This window comes from Brachyistius frenatus, unplaced genomic scaffold, assembly GCF_029030835.1.
Source record: "Brachyistius frenatus isolate BFR_SWC_R1_liver_20210118 unplaced genomic scaffold, ASM2903083v1 Contig_20, whole genome shotgun sequence".
Classification (NCBI taxonomy): Eukaryota; Metazoa; Chordata; class Actinopteri; family Embiotocidae; genus Brachyistius; species Brachyistius frenatus.
Window position 1 is genome coordinate 5,352,709 of NW_027210619.1, and position 22,466 is coordinate 5,375,174.

Here is a 22,466-nt window from a genome sequence, read left to right on the forward strand (position 1 = left end):
ACCCCCCGATCTCATACCCCCCTGGCGCCTTGCCACCGAGGAGCTTTTTGACTACCTCAGGGATATGGGTTCTTCCGGAGGTGAGAGTTGAAGACCTCCCGGACAGGTTCCTCCGCCGGACGTTCCCAGTTTACTCTCACTACACGTTTGGGCTTGCCAGGTCTTTCCAGCAGACTCCCCCGCTAACCCACGCATCAAAATCAAAATACAGGATTATAACACGCTTTTAATCTCAATTAAGGGGTATATTAACATATGGTGCAACACGTTTCTGTATGTTTTCTAGACCTAAAAATGTGTGTTTCACAATTGTGTTAACATTGGAGTAAAATGAGCATAAAATGCTGTAAAATGAGTTCACACTCATATGATCAAAGTTTTTATTGTGAGCTGTGATTCCTTTTTGGGTAAACAAATAAGTGATTGTTTTTTACTCTAACTTTATGTTTAGTATTATGTAGTTAGTTTAATGGTTCTGTAATATTGTGTTGGTTCAGTCGCCCATGAGTTGTTTTGGGTCTGTTTTATTTAGTATTTAAACCTTTGACTTGCTGTCAGACTGAAGTACTTTACTTAAGTATTACACTTTCTGATGTACTTGATCACTTCCAGACTTGTACTTCATTTGATTTAACATTGACATATATAATTTGTGTTAGTCACAGATTAATATTTAAAACACAAAACTTGAGTTCAGGCTCATGAAATATAACATATTATTATAAACTGAAGATTGTATTAGTTCAAATTTGTTAACATTACATCCATCTCCACCAGATACATCACAATTACAAGTAATGATTACCTAATACTGACAAGACTAACTTTTCATTCTTTAGTACATTTTGCTGATAAAACAAACATATGCTTAAACAACATTTAAAATAACATTTTTAATGCAGAATCTAATTTATTTATCTAATTAATTTACAGTGTGGTACTTTTGATAAAATAATCTGTTCTTCTGGCATCACTGTACCTCATCATAACTTTGTGTTTATTTGAATAGTTGTCATAGTTGTTATTCACAGCTTTTTTTTCACATTCAATTCTCTTTAATTCACTCCCCTTGATTGACATAATGGTGAATGTGTGGCTTCCCCTCTGCGAGAGGGCGTGGACCACAGCTGGGGGGGCGGTGATGGGGAACAACGTGCTCTGTGTGTACAAGCCACAGCCATAAAACAACCAGACAGACTTCAGTCTACTACAACATCACAGATCTCTGCGGCTCTGTAAATCGGTTTATCCAGTTTTGAACAGATTGGTGATCAAGTGGAAGATCTGACGAAGACTTCTGAGCAAAACCGTTTCTGACATGCACTTTGATAAATGTGAGTATGACTGCTCTTGATCTGTAGAATACAGGTGTAATTTGATGTTAGCTATCTTTGGATAGCCTATATATTCTAATGTACTTTTAAACATGAGATTGTATGGTTTGACAGTAAACTAATTTACATATTACACTTATTAGTTATTACTGCATTTCTGGACAATACACAATGCTCAACTTGTTTACAACATGGTTTATTGTGTTAATATAATGAGAACTCATTTAAATTAAATTTATAAGCCTGCAACATTACACACCTATCTCATCAGCTTCAACACATTTGATAGATTTTGTTTTGACTTTATTTGACCTGGAATTACCCTTTAAAAACCTGTGGTGTGTTTTACTGGTAAAACACAAGGGGATATGTATTTTAGGTTAAACACCTTTCTACTAATAGTGTACAATATCTTTTCATTCAGTTATTTCGGTGATACCTTTATGTACTAGCTTTCCTCTCAGTTTTCACTGAATGACATCATGATTTGGGTGACTCCAAGAGTCAGGACTTTATTTGGGGAAACCCTGATACAGCTCCACCATTGCTAGCATGTTTTCATTTCCCCTTTTGATAAGTGCCAGACAAGCAAGCAGTGTGATGTGACAGCGTAACTTGCTTTGCTTAGCTTTCTTTGTTCGTGTCTTCCTTGACACAAGCCTGAACGACCACACGCATGTGTTGTGTTGTGTTGTGAACGACGGATCTGTTAAACCACAAAATGAGGAAACTGGCTCTGCACTGCTTCTTTCTTTCTTTTTTCTGAGGATTGAGCCAAAATTGAAAGGTTGTCGGAATCCCCAGCCTCCCACGCACATGACTCAATGTCCAGGGGTTTCCACAGCCCCTATTTGAATATAGCACAGAGTAGTCCAAAACAGTGTGGGGGCAATTAGTTTAAATCCCAACTTCATGTGTGGGTGGGTCTTCTTACTCTAGTCATCGACACTTCTGTGCTTTTTGTTTCTTTGTGTTAATCTGATCATTTCCTTTGCTACTCTTTCATATAGATTGTGTCATTGTGTTACATCATTGTTGAAAAGGTCAAAGGTAGCATTTTGTTGTAAAGATCAAATGAGTCAGATTTAAGTGACCTGTAGTAACACCTTCTGAACTTGAAAATGAAACTTTGTGGCGCTTAAAAAGTACTGACTGATGTCACATATTCTGATTAAGTGACCTTTATTTTGTGTTGGGGACATAATGACACACGGCAGCACAATTACTTTTTGTCTTTGACAGGGCTTCAAGTGGAAGTGAGATTGTTGTGTTTCAAAGGAGACACAACTAACAGGCAGAAATCTAAACTGGCAAGCCAATGGACTCATATTTCTTCTGTCAGTGGTTGAATTTGCATTTGTTTTCTGCATTTGCTGTAGTGAACAGAGCTGTCCCTGTAGGCTTACCACAGCTGTCAATATTCAAGGAGTAAAAAAAAAGAGAAGTTACAAAAGAGCATGTAACTCTTCTTGTGCTCTGTGTCCCAGACATGCAAGTGCTATCGAGAGCACAAGGCAACTACACGTGTTGACGTGACGTGCCTGTGACACACCAAAGGCAGGAAGATGTGGTTTGTGATTCTGTAGCGTAACGGAGCGGGACAGGAAGATGTCATAGAAAATAAGCAGTGGCAATCCCATGCTGAAGTTTTTCTGATGAATCTGTCTGGTGTGCATGGCCACATAATCTGTGTTCCTAATGGAGGAGGTTTCTCAGATCTTTATACTTTTGTACTCTGGGCGGAAATATCACTTTATCTTTCACGTGTAGGGTGAAGTTTTGGAGGAAACAATCTGTGTGGTCACATCATGTAAGCTGGAAACAAGAGTTTGATTTTGTAATATTTTTTTCCTATTTCTTTTATTTCCTTTACCTGTTCGATGGAAATTATAGTTTTGTAACAACAGGGGAAAACACAATGATGGCATAATGGATTTGATGTTTATGCATATGAAAAAGGTGAGCAGAAAAATGCCACCATGGAGAAACTGAGCAGGAAGAATCATCTGAAGTGATAACAACTGTATGGTTGTTTTTTCACCAGAACAATTTGTTCAGACCTGCCTTAAATAAAATCAATCAGCTCGTCAAAGCCAAGTCAAGTTAAAGTCTAAACTTGAATTCCATTGAAACGTTATAGGGGAATTTGAAACGGCTCAGTGACAGCAAGCAAGAAAAAACCCAGACATCTCGCAACTTCAGGAAGTTTGTATGAGTGACAAAAGTTTCAGCAAAACACAAATGGATAGATAAGTTATTCTAGCAAATGGGGACAAATAGTTTCTAAAAGCCAAGGGTGTAGTTCCTTTTTCCACAGAGGAATATTACTTGTTACTTAATATTTCTGTCCAATAAATAATTTAAAAAGCTTATTCGTCTTCTAAAAGGGATAAAATATTCCTTGTTTTATGAAGTATTATTTGGCAATAATTTACAAATCACTTTTTCATATGACTGTATATGATAAAATTGTCATTCCCTCTGGCGTTAAATTTTCTTTTTCAGCGCCAAAAGAGAAGCTGTGTTGCACTCTACCCACAGTGAAGAAACTCTTGGAGCAGAAGAGAAAACGTGAGACGTCCTCTGTGCCACCCTCCTGCTCTAGTGCAAGCACAAGTCCTGTTCCTCCAACCACTGTTATAGTAAGACCAACACCGAGAGGGGCCCAGCATCTCACAGAATATTGGCCTATATCATTAAATTGGGATTGGTTATGATCTCACTCACTCACTCTCTCTCTCTCTCTCTCTTTTTTTTTTTTTTTTGCTTCTCTCAGCAGTTGTCTTCACCAGAACCATTTACCTGCACAGGTAAGAGCTTTGTATTTCTTATTGTAAAGAAATAGCATGAAAAGCCCCAAAAGAACAATTAAATGATTGTAAAAATGATTGTGTCTGTAGTTAAAGTGTGATATGACTTCATCTGTGCCATAGACATCCACTAATGTGTAAAAACTATAAAAGGCACATCAGTGAAGCATATTGTTGGTCTGGGTAACTTGTATTTTTCCTTCAGAAAATGGTCTTCAGCAAATATACTATTTATAGTCAATGTTTTCTAAAAACTACTGCTCTAATATGAAATTATTTAAAGTTTGTGGCCTGATATCTTGAGCATATTACAGAACACAGTATAACTATTACTGACTGAGTCTCCAGTGATGAATTACATTCTGCCTCCGCCATTGTAGGTGCAGCAAGCAGCTACTCAGACATGGCAGTGAGCTATGAGTCTTGGGCCCCAGCCCCTGAGTCTACACTCAGTTACTACACCAACCATCCAGGACCCAGCTATGCTGCAGCCTACAGCCTCCCAATGACATCTGAATACAGCACACAGCAGCAGCTCCCATTTGAAGATACAGTGTCTCAAACTTATGTAAGAAAAATCATTTTGTGGACTTTCAGATGATAAACCTGTGTCTGTCTGTAAATTCACAATCCTACCTCGATGATGTAAATTAAACTGGCATCCTTTTGTGCAGGACGGCCCGATGGCAGTCGTAGATCCCGGCAGGGCTACTTCTTGGTCACTTCTGAGTTCTGGTCAGACCACACAGCTGAGTTTTGGTCCATCAATGGATGCTACTAAGCTGGAGGAGGCAAGGATGCTGCTCAATGGGATGGACTACAGCAGAGCCACCTGCCAGGATGAAGATGGAGACACGTAAGTGCTTCTGAGTGTATGTGTGCGGATTGTATCTGCTAGCAAGGCCTAAGAAAAAAAAAATACAAATTTGTCACTGCATATGGGCCCTAACTTAGTTATTCAGCATATTTTGCAACAGAAGATTTGAAACTATATAATATTTTCTTTCTTGACCTGCTTAAACCTCCACTGTTGATATGAGTATCTTCTTTGAATGGGTGTATATGAGTACACAATTTATTTACTTCCGCAGAGTTTCGTTTTCAGTCATGAACTAAAAGTGAGAACCACATGTGCAGTTTGATAATCAGAGAGATTAAGAAAAAAAAACAACATGTCAATGAGTCAGCCACTCATGCTTTGTGATTAGAAACTCATAAAATGGAACAACACGTTCAACTATGAAAGTGAATTGAGGGAAATTGGTTGTGGGGATTACCACGATTATCCAGCCTCATCTATAAATAATTTATAATGTGCTCCTGCTCTGTCAGCATCCTGCACATCTACACTGCCAAGGGGCTCAGGGAGTGTGCCTTTGCTGCAGCAGAGAGGCTCAGGGATGCAGGGGGGCTTGATGCCAAAGAGCATAAAGGAAAGGTAATACAAAAATTTAAAAAAAAGTCTTCCAAAGTGTGCAGATTTCTCTTTTTCTCAGTTTTTTTTTTTTTACAAACATAAATGCAGGATTATAATTTCTCAAACAAACCTACATTATAAATGTGCTTGTGCAGACGGCCTTACTGGTGGCAGTGACTGCAAACCAGCCAGAGATTGTGCAAGATCTGCTGTCATTAGGAGCAGACATCAACGCCTGTGAAGTTAAAGGACAAACTGCCCTTCATCTAGCTGCTCACTATGGATTCCCCAGGGTTCTGCAGGTAAAGTTATACTGAATCACTCTATCATGACGATGAAAAAGTTCCTCACAAACGAGTACACTGAGCAGACCCTAAAACTGATTTGTTTCTACAGGCAATTCTGTCTAGCAGGCCGGCTGTCAACCTGGAGGCCCGAAATTTTGAAGGTAATTTAATGTTCTCCCTGTTGTTATTACTATAAATATGATTAAACAACAGAGATGATGAGTTTACAGAGCCATACATTATAATTTGGACCAAGTATTCATCACAAACTCAAAAAGATTTACGTACTGGAGCCTTAATTCAAATGTTCCACATGTCATCTTCTTTACCTCAGGTATGACGCCTCTTCACTGTGCAGCCATTTCTCACAGTGTCACCATGAAGGCTTTGTCTACCATCGGGCTGGCAGATGTTAATCTTCAGACCAAGGCAGCGGAGAAGCTCTCCTGTGTACAGATGCTTCTCAGTGCAGAGGTGTCCCTGCTCAGCCAGGTACAGTAGCCCACTCGGGAAACAAATCTGGAGCAGAAGCATCAAAGTTCAATATGATAAACCCTGACCTCTCAGTTGGCAGTTACAGTTCAGAGGGGCAGTGATCAGGCTTTGTCTAACCAAGATTATGTCATAGTGCCAGTTATCACCACCCTCACACACACACATTTTCTTTTGTTTTGTCCTAAATGTCTTAGTTCTTAGACTTGTGGTTTCAATATATTTTTTCCATCACTTCTAATTGTCCAATTCCAGGAAATCAAAAGTAACAAGACTGTGCTGCACTTGGCTGTGAAGGAAGGGAACATTGATCTGGTGCGTTATCTGCTGAGGATTCCCCTGCCAAACATGAAAGACTTTGTCAACATGAAAGTGAGTCCCACACTGACATTAAACTCAGAACTTGATGTCATATTTAGGCACGTTTGTGTGCTTACTATTGTAATAGGACTATAACTACACTGACTGTAAACAGACTAATTCATGTGGTATTTACCCTTTTGCCATAGGCTCATGGACACACAGCTTTGCACATGGCTGCTGGTCTCCATGGTAACCCCCACCAGGAGGAAATCCTGCAGCTGCTGCTGAGCAAAGGAGCTGATCCCAGTATCCGCAATCTGGAGAATGACCAGCCAGCTCACCTGCTGCAGAGCGGCCTGCAGGGAGAGCAGGTAATCTGCCCATCATTTCAACAGCCTGCTATATCAGCAATCTCAAGTCTGGCTGTTTTAGTTTTTAATAAAGGGTAATTCACTGTCACTAATTAATCTTTTACTTTGTAGCTCAAGCTCATGCTGAAGAAAAGAAGCGCTTCCTCTCGTCGACGTATCATATCCTTGCAGGACCAGGAATGATTTAACTGACTTGCAATCCCCATTTGGAGGGAATGAGTCTTTAAGATGGTTCCCCCGTTAAGAAGGGGATTTACAAGTTATTCTTATGAGGTTTTGGGAGTCTCTGGCCTTAAAAGTGATAAACAAATTAGTTTGATTGATGATTGTTTTGAAACAGTACAATTCACATTGTATTAGACAAAAAATGTTTCACTCATAAAGCTTAAATTGCCTTTTATTTAGCAGCTGTAAAACTATAGAGCTTTATTTATTTAGTAATAAGCTGTATGTGAATGTTTCACCCTAAAATATGATGTTCTCCATCAAGCCTTTTCACAAAATGCTCCTGCTGAAGCTGACCAAAAGGTAATCTTTTAAAATTTTTGACTGATAGAGACATTTTAATGTATGTATTTATTTTTTGTAAAATGTATATTTGATATTTCGAAATGAAATGGCCGAAATGGAGAGCATTAGTTATTACAAAATGCAGAAGGTCTAGATGCTGTTGTGGAAGGTGGAGTCATCTTCATTTTTCCGATAGGCTACACTCCCAGTTTAATGTTGATTTCTATGAAATTATTAGAATAAGCTCCAGGACAATGTCCCCGTAAGTCTTCTAAAACAAAACCCCATCGATAAGTTATCATACTGATACACTGAGAGATGGTTTTAATTTCAATCAGCATGTGTGCTAACGTAAAGAACGTGTGTTCAAAATGAGAATAATCTATTCTCTAATTTAACTTTCCGTGTATGCATCATACACACATACATACATATGTGTAACTTTCGGTGAAATTTTCTTTGTGGAAACAGAAACTTTACTGTGTAAAACAGTTTTTGAAACTGATTGTGACAAATAAAATTATTTCTTATCATTGAGACATGACATGAGTAAGTGTGGTGACAAATTGTCTGTACATTTTAGTCATTAGTTTTCATTTTCAAGGCACCCACTCACATTGAAATGACCATGTAATAGATAAGTCTCTCACCTATGTCATCTTTGTTATTGGACATGTTGTAATTTACTGTAAATCACATGAAAATATTGATATTTCTCATTTAAGGGCTTTTTATTTCTAGATTTTTTTTTCACCTCATAAATAATTTCAAGCAACATAATTCCTGCTTCAAATTATTTTAAGATTACTAGAGACAAGTAGACAAGATCTTTAATTGAAAGTAGTCAAATTTTTGTTGCCTTACTGGTAATTTCATAATTTCACTTTTAATAGGCCTACCTCTGCCTTTAGAGAAAAAGAGCACAAAATATACCCATTATAGTTTTCAAAGCACTCTCAAAATGTAAGGCATTACTGAACATTTCAGTTTGATTTTTATTATTAAACTATTTCATTTTAGCATGTCTTATTTCCTTCATTTATACATATAACATATTTTCATGAAACATGTTTTTTTTTTTTTTTTTTGAAAGCTCAAAAAAGTAGATCATAACAGATTAATGGTTAAATTCGATCTATGCATGCAGTTGTTAACTCGTTGACACAAACTGGACAAATGTATAATTGTGCAATCATTATCTTAATTTTATTGTTTAATAGCAGAAAAATATATGGAAGAGAAACCACACTTGTTGCATTTGTTTGATTAATTGCACCTTGTTGAGTCTCATGGTTGGGAGTATTTTTTTTAATCTTTAATTGTTTGTCTTAAACAAGCTTTTAGTCCCAATATTCACACAATATGGAGCAGTAAATAGATATGTTGCAGACCTTCTACAGAATTCAGTGGGAGATTTGGGATCAGGTGCGGGTGTGTTGGAAAACCCTGTTTATCAAACATCCAGATGGCACAGGTACAGTATATTAGCCATAAGGGGAATGGCCACAAAACACCTGGAGTGTGTGTGTGTGTGTGTGTGTGTGTGTGTGTGTGTGTGTGTGTGTGTGTGTGTGTGTGTGTGTGTGTGTGTGTGTGTGTGTGTGTGTGTGTGTGTGTGTGTGTTTGTGTTATCGCTAGCGTGGGTCCTGTGACGACTCCTCGTCCCTTTTCAAGCATATGCTATATGTTCTAAACAGCTGGAGGAGGTACTGCAAAAGAAAAGGGGAAAAGAGAGACAGAGAGAAAAAAATGATATCACTGTTTTTAAGCACATATTGACTTTAAACAGTTCCATTCAGTAAAATGAACCCTTACCTTCTGTCTTTGGAATTTGGGTACCAGATGAGCTTGAACTGCAAAAAGAAAGGGAGATATTAGAAAATATTTGGTTTTTTTTCAGTTATCTGAATTGCTCATAATGAAATATGCTTATTAAGTTTGAAAACTGTGGCAATAACGTCAACTTGAAGGTGCATTTGACATTGTCAGAGTAACAAGATGTGAAAATAGTTGAAGTCACAGGGTTCCAAGTATAACCACGGACCAAATGCAGCTTTTCGCCCTGTTAAAAACAGCGGCTCTCATCTTTCCTCTTGTCTTGCCATACAAGCAGCATGCGATCAGCTGACACTGCCCATTCACTACCAACACATGAGCACTGTGATGCATACATTTAAAAATGCTTCTTAAGAACAAGCACTGAGATAAAAAGAAAATGAAAGCACTGTCTGCATGTGATCCACAAGGTTCTGCGTAAAAATAATTAATGTGTTGGAAGTGTGCTTTGGGTTGTGTATATGCAGAACAGAGAGGAGACATTTAGGGAGGAGGCATCCAGGGTAGGGTGGGAGAAAAAGTGGGAAACTCAGTTTTATTCTGAAAAAGATGTTTTCCCCCCAGAAGTTCAGGAGCAAGGACAAATTCATACAACATGCACGGGCAGATCATCCACTAAGCCTTGCACTCTTACTTGGATGAGGATTTTACACATTTTGTGAATTTTTTACCTGTTTGAAGAATGATAAATAAGTTACACAGGTAATATTCTCAAATCATAAAGCCTCTACATTTTGGGGATTTTTAAAAGAAAGTCTAAACTTACTCAGGGCTATTAAAATGCCAGAGACAAACATAATAACAGCAAGGACAACCCCTGTGGTCCGCAATGTCTCATAATCTACAAGGAATAAAACCATATGCGACAGAGATTGGAATTTTATGACAAATTTATGAAAATATACTGTAGTCCAAAGTACAAAATTCAATTTGTTAAGCATGTTTTGTTTTATTTTTGAAATTAGTAAATGATGTAAATCTTACCATAATCAAAGTCACTTTGGTCTGGAAACATTGTTTCTGAAAAGAAAGAGTTTTGTTAATTATAAAGCAACAAACAAACGTTTTGTTTTAGCAAAACGGAGAACAATTAGCTTTAAGGGTGTATTCTGAATCCACCACAATGGACAGCAGGGTTTTCAGCTCCCAAGATCTGCAGGCTTGGCTCAACTACTCCTCAGGAGTATTTTTTTTTCCACTGAGAGGCGTTCAATGCAGCATCTTTGCTCAGCAGAAAAAAATGGGTTACAAGCCAGCAGCGGGATGTAGAAGTATCATCACAGCAGCAAAGACAAAGAGAGAGCTTGAATAGTGAAAAGGGTTTAAATGGTGATTTGGACTTAAGGGATCATTTGAAAAGATGGCTGTGCTTTAGCTATTTTTAATGATACATTAAGAATTCTCGGGACCAATACAGTGACTTATTTTGCAAATACAAGCGTGTTGCAGGCTATAGTCTATGCCAGACTGTGATCTGGATGTCAATAACGCAGCTTGCATGTTGCTGAACCCTCAGTCTCAAGTGGCTGAGCTGGCAGTTTTTATTTTGTTCTATCAGTTTCCCTACTGCTACAAAAAAAACAATCAGTTTTAGAGGAACAAGTGCTAAATATTGTAATTGTTCATTCAAGTGGGTAGTTTACTTAGAAATTCCCTTGTTATGACACTAATCAATGCACCATCACTTAAATAGGATCCCATCACCGTAGCAACAATAGAGTAGGCAAAATAAACTACATAAATATACATGGAACAATAAAACAGTTAACCTTAATTGTCCAAATTACTTGATATCACAATATGATCACATATATAAAAAATAAACAAGTGCAATTTTTTCTTTCAATCTGTAAAACCACTGTCAGTGCACTACATGTCACACCCTTAAAAATCCCATAAAAGAAGAAAAAACAGTCATACCTGTGGTGGCCATGGCTGCACTACAGGGATGTAGACAAGCTCTGTTTCGTAGAAACTTAGCAGGCTGCTGGGTTGCAGTTTAGGACTGGATATGAAATGAGGGAGCTGGACAGCGCAGTGGGCAGAGCAGCTTAATGAAAGCTTCAGTGTAAACTCAGTAGGGATCCTCTGGTGGTGATGGTGAAATACTGCAAAGCCAGTGGTGCAATCCAGGGGTAATCCTGAAAAATCAGATATGCTGCAGCCTACAGGGGATACTGGGACACTACAGCAACCCAAAATTTAAATAAAGGAGTGAGGAAAACAGCTAATATTATCCTACAACAAAGTATACATGACAATTGAACTGTTTTCAACTATTTACTGAGGATCATACAGTCTTGTGTGGTGTGTAAAGTAGTGTGGTTATTACTTATGGATTAAAAAAATTAAGATAATTTGTTTGTGCATGATGTGTTTTTTCCTCCAACATCTAATACAGCTCTTTTCTTACAATGCTGAACATTTTTCCACAGAAATGTGGACTTGCATGCTGAAAATGCACCAGTTTCTGTCTTATGTTGTGTTTTTTGTGCAGTGCAGTGCAGTGCAGTGCAGAGCAGTGCAATGCAGTCAGCCCACTCCTGCAATTCCGGGGAGAAAATATAGCCTACATATGCAGCTTTTTCCTTCGCAGAAGCTGCCAGACTCACTATGGTGGAAAATCTGCCATTAAACAGCTCTGAACACAGAGATAGGTAAAATGAGGAGAGGTTTTTTCTCTCTCCAAAAGCTGCACAATACAGCTCATAAATCATTGCACACTCACTGCTAGTAGTTACTACTGCATGGGTAACTGAACTGTCTGCAGTGTCAGCAGAGGCAGAGGTGCAGAGTAATAGAGGGCTGGGTTCACTGGTTTACTTCTACTCTCACAGAAAATGAGCTAACTAAGCATACAAAAACAAAGAAAGATACTATTTCAATCATTTACTTTATTATTTTGCATCAATTTGAAAGTCACAAAAATACAAACAATAATAAAACTATTGCTTCTGTATAAAGTAGGCACATGATCTAGTAACAATTATTGATGTTAAAACATTTGAAAAAAGAAGGAAAGGGAGAACAGTAACATTATGAAATTGAAGAAAAGCTCCTATGTCTTGTGTTCATGGAAAGATTGTCCTCTGCTGTGATCATGGTATTTGCTGCCACCTAACGGCAGTCAGTAAAACTGTGGACAAAAGCAAAAGATAAGTTTGATTTGTTCTTTCAGCTTCTACAGGCAGTAAAGTCAAAGATGTTTTTTTAAGACACCTACCTCTTTTACATCTGTGTCTGTTGAGCTGTAGAAAGAGTTTTGAAATGACCGTTTCGTAGTCAATTAAAATTTCTTGTTATTAAAAGAAAGAAAAATGTTTACCCCTTGGGACAGTTGATTCAACATCAGGACCCTTGAATCTGAGAAAAAAAAAAGTTAGTTAATGAAAAACTGCAATTCTATATCTGTATGTAAAAAAAACAACATTAAAAGTCTTTACAAATTGTTAACCTGACTTCTACTTACCTTGACTTGTCACTGTTTGAACAGGTACATTTTCGTGCTGTTTGTTTTGGCAGAAACACAAGAAAAAGATTTATACAGGGACTTTATTGTCATTGCTATGTTGTTGTACAAAAAGGACATAAGTGTTATTAAAGGGAATGTCTGCGACCATGGCAGTGAGCTTTTGCAGCTTGTTGGCCTGAGCCCAAGATTATATTCATATATCTAAATAACAAGAAGATTCAGTTGTTAAACTATAAACACCAAATGTGTGCTGAAAAATGTCATGTAATTCAGACCCAGGTCAGTTTGCTAATGAATGTCACTGGGAAGGACATGACAGTGTATATTTCATTCACAAATATTCTTAAGCATCTCAAGTCTCTGTCTACCAAGTCACCAGCCGAGTGTATGAAATTAATCATGTATGATCTACTTTCCGAGTCTCTACTTTCTGTAAAGAATTTCTATTTGGGCTACAGATGGTCTATAGTGACACTGAGTAAAAGTTGTGTCTTATAGGTTGAAGATGATAAAACAAAATTCTTATCTCTATGGAAGAGGGTTTCTCAGGATCCGGATAAGGTCTAGATTAGGTCTAAATAACATCTAAATAAAGTCTGGACAAAGACTAGATTAGGTCTAAATAACGTCTAAATAAGGTCCGGATAAAGTCTAGATTAGGTACAAATAAAGTTCAAATAAGGTCCGGATAAAGTCTATATTAGGTCACGATAAAGTCTAAATTAGGTCCGTATAAAGTCTCGATTAGTTCTAAATAAGGTCTAAATTAGGCCAGGATAAAATCCAGATAAGGTCCAAGGGAAGGATGGATGGATGGATGCTTTATTCATCCTAGTGGCCAACAAAACAGCTGGGAAACCCCAGACTAAGTTAGTGACCTACATACTAACAGGGCTAATAATAAAATAGGAAGCATCTTAAAACTCAGCTTTTATTCACTCACTTTGACACACATTGGAGCCAAAGGCTGCCTACGGCTGTCAATAAATTTCTTTAAAATTCCAAATGCAAAATTTTAAATGGCAAATAATAATCTTCCAAGGTTTGCCGTCTTTATGTTCCATTTCATGCTCTGCCTTTAAGAGTTGCCGCAGGCGCTTTAAGCATTTGATGTCACACTTTTAAAAGTGCTGATTAAATCAAATGAAGATCAAACAGATTTTTAACAGTGTTTCATGCAATCAGTTGATTTCAAAAACCTGAAGGGGCCCAATTGTAACTCTTAAAATGACAGTTTAAATATATTCACAGATGTAATTCAAGACCCATTTTTGAGCCAAAAACAAGCAAATATGTTCTACTTCTTAAGCAAATTCCATAAACATAATGATAATTATTGCTAATTTAGTTGTTTTATTTTAATCTGTTAAAGACCTTTTAATTTTGGAATAAATTAAATAATACAAAAAACAACAATATTAGCTGATATGACAGTTTTGATTAACATTTGGACAGATGATTCAATTTCTATAATTGTCTTTTTGTTTTTTGATTTCAGTAAATATTTTGCTTGTATTTCCACTTCTCTGTTTCGTACTAAAAGAAATGTCTTAAACACAGGTCTTTATAGAATGCAGTTACAATCCCACGCTGCTCTTTACTAACAGAATCAGAGAGAGTGTGTGTCCCGCTGAATTATGTATTAGTAGGTATTAGTTTCAGGGCTACCACTGGCAGCAGCAGCATGTGCTGGCAGGTACGAGGAGGAACCTTGGAAGGACACAGTGAGTGAGAAAAGGGATACGATATAAAGGCCAAATAGCTGTGATACAGGAACCATAAATTCAGAACGGGACTGTGAAAGCAGCATCTGTGTAGAAACAGAAGCCTGCTTGGTTTGCAGCACTATTTGAATTCAGGAGACTGTGAGGTCAGTTCACACATACAAGGATTAGCACTGCACATCTGTAGTGTACTTTAGTTGTATACTTACTGACAATGAGGGCGATGCCCAGGAGGAACAGTACCACTGCAAAAACCAGGCCACCGATTCTCAGAGATTCATAATCTAAAATGAAAAAAGTACTTTAGAGTGCTTGCTGTAGTGCATGATAGCACATAAAAGTCTTAATAATATGAACTTGAAAGCCCTTTGAGGACTTTTTTTTGAGGTTTTTAATGCATTTTAATTGAAGAGCAGCACTGCACAAACCAGCAGTCACCAAAACTGCAAACAGCATGGTCAGCTTTAATTCTTTAAGTGGATGTCATAATTAGTCTGGATAGTGCTGCAGAAAAAGGAACTGAAATTCTGAAAAAAAGAAAAAAGTATCCCTTGTCTTCCTGACTTGAGATCCCTTAAAAGGAAGTATTTATTATATGAGACTATTAGACATGAGTTATGGCGCTGGTGTGCTGGCTAAAAGAGATGAAAATCCCCAGCATTTCACAAGGCTGAGGAAAGCTGTAAATATTTTGTAACATCTAAGATTTATCATAGGATCCCCTGAGGGGAAACCATCAAGGGATTAAGTTTGGTGTCCGAAGTGAGTGAAGGGTACAAAGTAGTAAGGCTCTTTAAAGAAACAAACCTCAAAAACAAGTATAAAAAATAAATATGCACGTAATAGATCTGTTGTCTCATAAAACACATTAATTTCTCCATTATAATACATTAACTCATCAATCACCAATTTTCTGGTAGAGTCCTGACACATTTTGATAAATATTGTTATTACTTTATCAACAAGTAAACAATAAAGCTTTAAGCAAATCACTCACTACATCTTGTCAGGCTTAATCCTGTGCGTGTGCGTTTTAACCTTTGGTTCAATTTAAAGCTTCTCCCAATTGGATTTTGGCAGGACATGGTTTACTGGTCCTTTAGTGAAGGAATCAAATGTAAACACCAAGAGGAAAAAGAGAGGAGGGCAAAAAAAAAAACTAAACAAAAAACAAAACAAACAAAAGGTGCCCAGAGGAAATTAGGCCTTTCAAACCAAATGAATAGTCTTCCATTACGACACAGGCCATGGTTAGAATGGTACACCATGATTACGAGAACACAATGACCTACTGCCAAAAAGAACAAATTCTAACAACTGCACAGCTGATTGTAGTTATTCATAGGATGTCAAAACAGATGTTCTGTCGTTTTGTGCAGACTCAAAATCATCCCAGTGGACAGGATCTTAGGTATTTGTATTGGGGCTACTCCAAAAGCTTGGCATTAGGGTGAAACTTTTCCATCCCTTCTGGGAAAACAAGTATAAAATGCAAACTCATCTCAATCTCCCAGATGTTTCCTGTGCAGAGGGTCGACCATTAAAAGACCACGTTCATCTGCTCGGCACTCACCGTAATTAAAAGCGCTGTCATTGTCTGGTAGGGGAGAGCAGAGAGAGGGAACAAATGAGAAGCAGATTTACCCACTGACACACTTCACAGAGTACTTGTGATATTACAGCTATTCAGCAGTTTTAGTGCCTCAGTCATTCACCTACACTAATTTATATGCTAGCTACAGTGAGTATGCGGCTTATCTTAATTTGACTTTGGTTCAAATAATACCCACCTTTTTCCTCAACTGCTGCTGAAGCTGTGAAAAAAGAAGCAGAAAACATAAATCTTTATAAGAAATTCCCCTGGTGGTGTAAGTGCATGCCAGCAAATGGCAAAACTGAGGGTAGTGGAGCAAATTCACTCTCCAGAGTGTGCACACAACCTTCAAATACCAACCTATGTACACATACTGGGTTGTAATAATCCTATCAAGAGGAAAAATTTATGGATAACTGATTCAAATGAAATTTCTCCAAACTCTCTCAGTCACAGTGTATTTGTCCCATACACCGTAGATCAGGGGTGTCAAACTCATTTTAGTTAAGGGGCCACATACTGCCCACTTTGATCTCAAGTGGGCCAGACCAGTAAAATCATAGCATACATAACGACAATATTTCTCTATGTTTAAATCATTGGTGAAGGTTTTTGGATGATAAACCCTATTTTAAGGTCTTTCTACAATAAACTAGAAACATAAAGACCAAAAACTCAGACATCAGCCCACTGTTTATCTGCCCCGGCTCTCCTCTGCAGATTCCCTCGCTTTGTGACGCGTTTGACGTCAAACGTGTCACAAAGTGAGCAGCGAGCACCGCTGCCCGTGGCAACGAGCGCTTCTTTCTCCGGAGCAGACATCGCATTTACGCTGTTTTTGAAGCAATTACTGGATCGATTAAAAAAATTACAAAACGTTTGTACTCATAAACCTCCATATTCTCATAGAAATGCAATTTATGTCTTTCTGTAATTTTCACACTTAGCAAAGTCATCCGGCGGGCCGTATGTTTGACACCCCTGCCGTAGATTAAGATAACTGTAGTTATGTAACAAAATTGGTAAATGCCATGGAAATTGTTGGCTGTCTTGATATATTTGGACAAGTAAACATTTTGATATATTTGGACAAGTAAAATTTGTATCCTCTTTTAAAGCAGAGCCTATTAATAATAATCTAACAAATGACGCAAGGACTTGACATTTTGTACTAATTCTCAAGGTTAAAATAAATAACAGTTCCCTTTGCTATTTTAGTGTGTGATGTCATCCTGATGAGATCTAAAGAGCCCTCGAGTTGTGGATGCCTGTGAGTCTGGCAAGGGATTTAAAAAGATCTCTAAATTATTTGCAATAAAGCATTCCACTGAAAAGAAAATAATCTACAAGTAGACAAACAAATGGTGCAAATTAACATCTCAGAGTACCCCAAAAAAGGTATCACAGGCTCTACAGATAACTCTGGTAACAACTGGTGGAGTCAAAGTGCACATGTCAATAATCAGATTGCACCAGGAAAAAAGCCTTTGATTACCAAAAATAACATTACAGCACAAACTACAGTTTGCCAATGAACACAGTTGGAATAATGTGTTCTGGACAGACAAATCAAACATAAGAATTGTTGGCCACTGTAACAGTAGACATGTTTGTTTAAACTGACTATTAACTGTGAACCATAGTGGTGGAAATGATATGGTTTGGGGTTGTTTCACTGCCTCAGGAACTGGGCAGCTTCCATGCATCGATTCAACTATAAATTCTGCATCATATCAAAGAGTGCTTGAAGATAATGTGAGACCATCTGCCCGAAAGTTGAAGTGGAACTTTCAACAGTATAATGATCCAAATCACACTCACAAATCCACAAAAGAATGTCTCAAACAGAAGAGATGGATGGTTAACAGCCAAGTCAAAGGGCAGATTGGAATCCCATTGAATTTTGTAAGGGGATTGAAACAGGCAGCATGCAAGAAAACCCTCAAATATCTTGAAAATGAAGCAAGTTTGCATGGCTGAGTGGTCAGAGACTGGTGGACAATAATGCAAAAACACCTACAGGACGTTATTCCTCCTAAAAGGGGGCATGGGTGTACTTCTCCAAGGAAGAATATTACATGAATTGATATTTTTGTTGAATGAATGATTATTGTTCAACAACCAGAACAATTAAACGGCCAACTTCAGCTTGTGTAAGACATAAAGCAGATGTTGTATATAGTAGGGATGTTTGGAGTGAGAACAATGCAACCTTGAGGTAGCAAACTGGAGTTTACATAAATTTCACATCATTAATGTGTTGTTTTTACAGCTGTCATTGAAATATTCAACAGACTGTAAACAGCATTTTAAATGTCAGCCAGTCTTAGTCGTTGTGCTTGGGTATAAACTTTGACAAATGATGCTGAATACATTACAATGATAATTTACAAGTTTAATCAGATGAGTAAGACGACAAGCTTTATTATTCTTACAGTTCTTCAACAGTAAGTTTAGATGCTAAAAGCTGAGAGTCGTTTCTGACCTGGTAAAAGAAAATTGTCCTTTATTTATGTGATTCAGAAAAGTCTGACATGAACTGTTAGACATGATATGGCTGAAACCCTGAACTCAGTAACTCATACATTGTTGCATCTTGTTTGCTGGGGAGAAAAGGTTAGAGTGTTCGAGTTAACTCTGACCTCATTCTTGGGCGTTAAGACCTCCTGTTAGTCTTTTTCTCACTGAAGAGAAAACGCAATCTTACCATCTAGGTGTTGACAAATCTTTTCAAATAAGGTCTGACCAAAGAGTCAAAGTAGATAAAAATAAGCCTTTGTGTAGGCAAATCTGCTTAACATCAAGTCCAAGTGATGGCATGCAGTGTGCACTGCAGAGACACAAATCAAAGATCAGGACCTGCATCAACAATGGAAAATTTGTCTGAAGTCTGAATAACTAATAATTCAAACTGCAGTGAAAGGAAACATTCATGCTCTCTTGACATGGCCTTTTCACAGAGCACAAAACTGACAGAAAACATTTTAGCTGAAAAATATCAAATGCAAATGATGCAAACATTTTTATCAAAAGGGGCACATGGAAAACAGCCATACAAATAAGCAAACAGCGTAAAAAGATTCAAATAAAATCAAAAGGCCATGCAGCGTCCACTCTGAAACAGAAAACTTACCGAACACCTCCCTGCCAAACGCTGATCCTGTTATACAGACACATCAGCTTTTTAGCATGGAGGAACTTAAAACTAAACTACAGAGAGGGAAAGTAGTTGAGGAACATCCTGCTGACAAAGGTTGTTTGAAAGGAGGATCAATCTAAAGCTGCTGACAATTTAGTGAAAAGGATGCTCACCAAGTGCAGGAGCCAGCCAGGAGCTGAACGCCACCAACACAAGAGCCATCGTACCTGAATCAGACAAGCATCTTGTTAGGATGTAAATAACAATAAAGACAAATAAAACATGTCTTAAAACAATAATGTAGCTTTGTGATCTGTGTCATTCATAATTAGTTGTATGAGAGTCATGTTCTTAAGTGACAGGAAGTTGAAGATTTTTCATGTGATAGACTTTGTAACTGTCTGACTCCCTCCAGGCTCATAAACCTCTTGCCAACAGAGGAGCATGTTTAAAAAAAAAAGTGCAACTCACCTCGAGTGTCATACAGAAACTACCAAGCAGTCAGCTCAGGCAAAGTTTAGGGTGGTTCAGGTTAGTTGTTGTTCTCAAGAGCAATGAGAAGTCAGGTATGGGAAACAATGCTTTATTTATCAACTTGGCTGTGTGCATTAAACTGCAGCTTAAAATTATATTGTTAAAGGTGAACACCAAAAACAGAATGGCTAAAATCAAAGCAGCATTAACACAGGATCATCCATAATGCAACGTAATAGTGTTTTATTAGATCTAGAAGTACCATTATGGACACTACATTTTTGTTGACAATTAATTTTCATACAAATAATTGCAATTAACAATTAATTGGTCAATTATTAGAAGTTAACAGTGTTGAGATGAACAATTGGTGTTCCTAATTCTTCACTTTTATGTCATTAAATGGACAAGCCAAAGTCCTAAATGACACTAAAAGGGTTTGTTTTATATTGTCAAGCACCTTCCAGAACCAGAGGTATGCAACCATTTTCACAGGCTAAGTAGTACTCCTGGTGACAACTTAATTGAACAGAATTTCAGTCCAAAGAGTGCCTTCTCATCAAAACCATGCCTGAGACACAATGTTCCATCTCAGCTAAACACTACTTATCAGGATGTGTCTTAATGATATGGATTCATGAATCTGGGTAGGAGAGGATGATCTATTTCAGGCTCAGCACCTCAGAACGTGGTGCTTGGCAGTAGAGGGGCTGCAAGACCAGGCTGGTGTTGAGTTGCACTGGATACTTGGTCAGTGGGTTTGGATGGGTTTTGCTGGGTCATCTAGTTTACATTTGGGGCATTAGACTCCTGCGGCTGTCTTTCTGTCTATATATTATCTAGGGCATTCCTTGGGGTTCTCTTACACTCATGTTTACAGGCTACAGTTCCACAACCAGACTACCACTTGTGATTGGACACTGGAGTTGCAGAAGATTCACAATTTCGAGAGCATAATGGTTGCAATTGTGTTCGCTTCACAGCCAAATTACAGGCATAACATCCCAAGACATGACAACAAAAATGTAATGTAGGTATACACTGCGTAGCTCTGCAGCTGCAGAAATGCTAAGCCATGAAATGAAACGTGTTGCATTGTAAATATCATGCCTATGTTAGCAGTGCCAAGGGCTCCTTCCCTGGCCCAGAGCATTGACTGGGATTCATGCAGACTAGAGAGGGGGTGTGAACATGGGACTGGAGTGGAGAGAAATTAACATTTCAGCCCTGGGAGCAGGATTAACAACAAAGGCCTGCCAATCAGGTTTAATCAAACAAATACAGGGTGAGTTATTCAAAAAAGAACCGATCCAATAATCTTGTTTGTTAGCCTTCTGAGTGATGTAGAGGAATATAATGTGGAGACAGTAAAGAAGCTCATAAAGCAATTTAAAATGAATTACCATGGATTACAATAAAGTGGGATTAACACAGACAGTTTGCAATTAGGAAAAGGAGCTTACGTTTTACATTTCACTTACATTTACCCATATAGACAACCCCCACATAGACATATCATCACCTTACTGCAAGCTTTGAGACCTATGAATCAAGACGAAATTTATTTTGCGAGGTCGATTAATTTGAACTTTAATTGGCTCGTGTTGAACACGTTTGATGAAACAGACATTTGGACACTGCAACTTCTGTGCAGGATACAGTGTTTGGAAACTTATCAAGACTGATACGTGCATCAGACAGGCCGGTGACTCCTCTTCACGATAGATCGCGTTGTTGTTCTCCGCAATACAGGTTGTGAACATTTCATAACTTTAGCAACTTGGCTGCCACATCGAGTGAAAGTGTGACACCAAACCCCATTGAACTTCTCCGATGGCGTGGCATTTATAAGGTGCACCCCTCCGAGCCAACTGAATGAAAACGTTGACACTTTCACATACCCAGCATGATGCACCGGTAAATGGAAAAATACACGTTGGGCACGTGCATCAAAATTTGTGAAAGCAGCTTGTAATTAGACATTAACATGTTCACATTTAGTTGGGGGGTTGCACAAAAAAAAAAAAAAAAAAAAAATCCAGAAAAACGTAAAGAGGACAGAAAAACCGGCCTGCAGATTTGAAGCGTTTAAACTTCACTTTCAAGCCACAGTCATAAGTCATGCGTTTTTTTTGGAAATGCTTTCACTTCACCGGAGCTCATATTTGGACTTTAAAAATAAACTTACCGTGTGTCAGCTTCCTACAAACTCTTCTTTAGATTGTTCCGCCCAGTGAGCCAAACTTTTCTCAAAATGTACTGCAGCCAAGAAATAAAATATATGCAAAAGCTTCTCTTATGTCTGGCAAAAAAAAAAAAAAAGAAAAAAAAAAAAGAGAAAACTAGTGATTAAAAATGTTGAGATTCTTCTCTACTCAGCTGTACCAAGACAAGCTCTGTTTCTTCTTGGTCTTGACTAAGGAATGAGACAGGGTGGGGGGGATGGGGTGGTGCCACTGAAGTTACTCCCAAAAATGACCCTGAACCTGCACGGAGGTAAACAACACACGGTGTGTGTGTGTGTGTGGGGGGGGGGGGAACTGATCAGTACAATTATTTCACAATGAACTGTAAACCATGCTCATTTCCCCCTACAGGCAAATAAACAGCAACAAATAGTGTACTGTGGTGTAATTTACAGACTTTAAAAAGAGGCTCATTGCAGTGAAGTGAAAGCATAAACACTAGAGCGCTTTCATGGCC

The 22,466-nt window shown here is 38.0% G+C and overlaps 3 protein-coding genes across 4 annotated transcripts; 1 reads left to right on the forward strand and 2 right to left on the reverse strand.

Annotated features, from left to right (window-relative positions):
* Positions 1 to 1,291: 1,291 nt before the first annotated feature.
* On the forward strand, positions 1,292 to 7,197 carry LOC138619259 (NF-kappa-B inhibitor delta). Its single transcript, XM_069695551.1, has 12 exons — positions 1,292 to 1,334; positions 3,840 to 3,976; positions 4,111 to 4,144; positions 4,525 to 4,712; positions 4,819 to 5,000; positions 5,477 to 5,582; positions 5,717 to 5,863; positions 5,958 to 6,009; positions 6,183 to 6,340; positions 6,596 to 6,712; positions 6,850 to 7,014; positions 7,126 to 7,197. The coding sequence occupies exons 1-12, from the start codon at positions 1,319 to 1,321 to the stop codon at positions 7,195 to 7,197; spliced, it is 1,374 nt and encodes a 457-aa protein (XP_069551652.1). The 5' UTR covers positions 1,292 to 1,318.
* Positions 7,198 to 8,673: 1,476 nt separating this feature from the next.
* On the reverse strand, positions 8,674 to 11,674 carry fxyd7 (FXYD domain containing ion transport regulator 7). Its single transcript, XM_069696225.1, has 6 exons — positions 11,281 to 11,674; positions 10,345 to 10,380; positions 10,123 to 10,201; positions 9,995 to 10,028; positions 9,340 to 9,377; positions 8,674 to 9,233 (listed from the first exon to the last, which is right to left on the reverse strand). The coding sequence occupies exons 1-6, from the start codon at positions 11,291 to 11,293 to the stop codon at positions 9,194 to 9,196; spliced, it is 240 nt and encodes a 79-aa protein (XP_069552326.1). The 5' UTR covers positions 11,294 to 11,674; the 3' UTR covers positions 8,674 to 9,193.
* A 560-nt stretch (positions 11,675 to 12,234) lies between these two features.
* Positions 12,235 to 22,201, reverse strand: LOC138619603 (FXYD domain-containing ion transport regulator 6-like). Of its 2 annotated transcripts, XM_069696223.1 has the most exons (10): positions 21,952 to 22,199; positions 19,463 to 19,516; positions 19,284 to 19,310; positions 16,347 to 16,370; positions 16,130 to 16,153; positions 14,766 to 14,840; positions 12,830 to 12,866; positions 12,686 to 12,723; positions 12,584 to 12,608; positions 12,235 to 12,496 (listed from the first exon to the last, which is right to left on the reverse strand). In XM_069696223.1, exons 2-9 carry the CDS (start codon positions 19,509 to 19,511, stop codon positions 12,589 to 12,591), a joined length of 294 nt encoding a protein of 97 aa, XP_069552324.1. In that variant the 5' UTR covers positions 19,512 to 19,516; positions 21,952 to 22,199; the 3' UTR covers positions 12,235 to 12,496; positions 12,584 to 12,588. The 2 variants fall into 2 exon arrangements, with proteins under 2 accessions (XP_069552324.1, XP_069552325.1); XM_069696224.1 differs by lacking the exon at positions 19,284 to 19,310 and having other exon boundaries at positions 21,952 to 22,201.
* Positions 22,202 to 22,466: the final 265 nt, after the last annotated feature.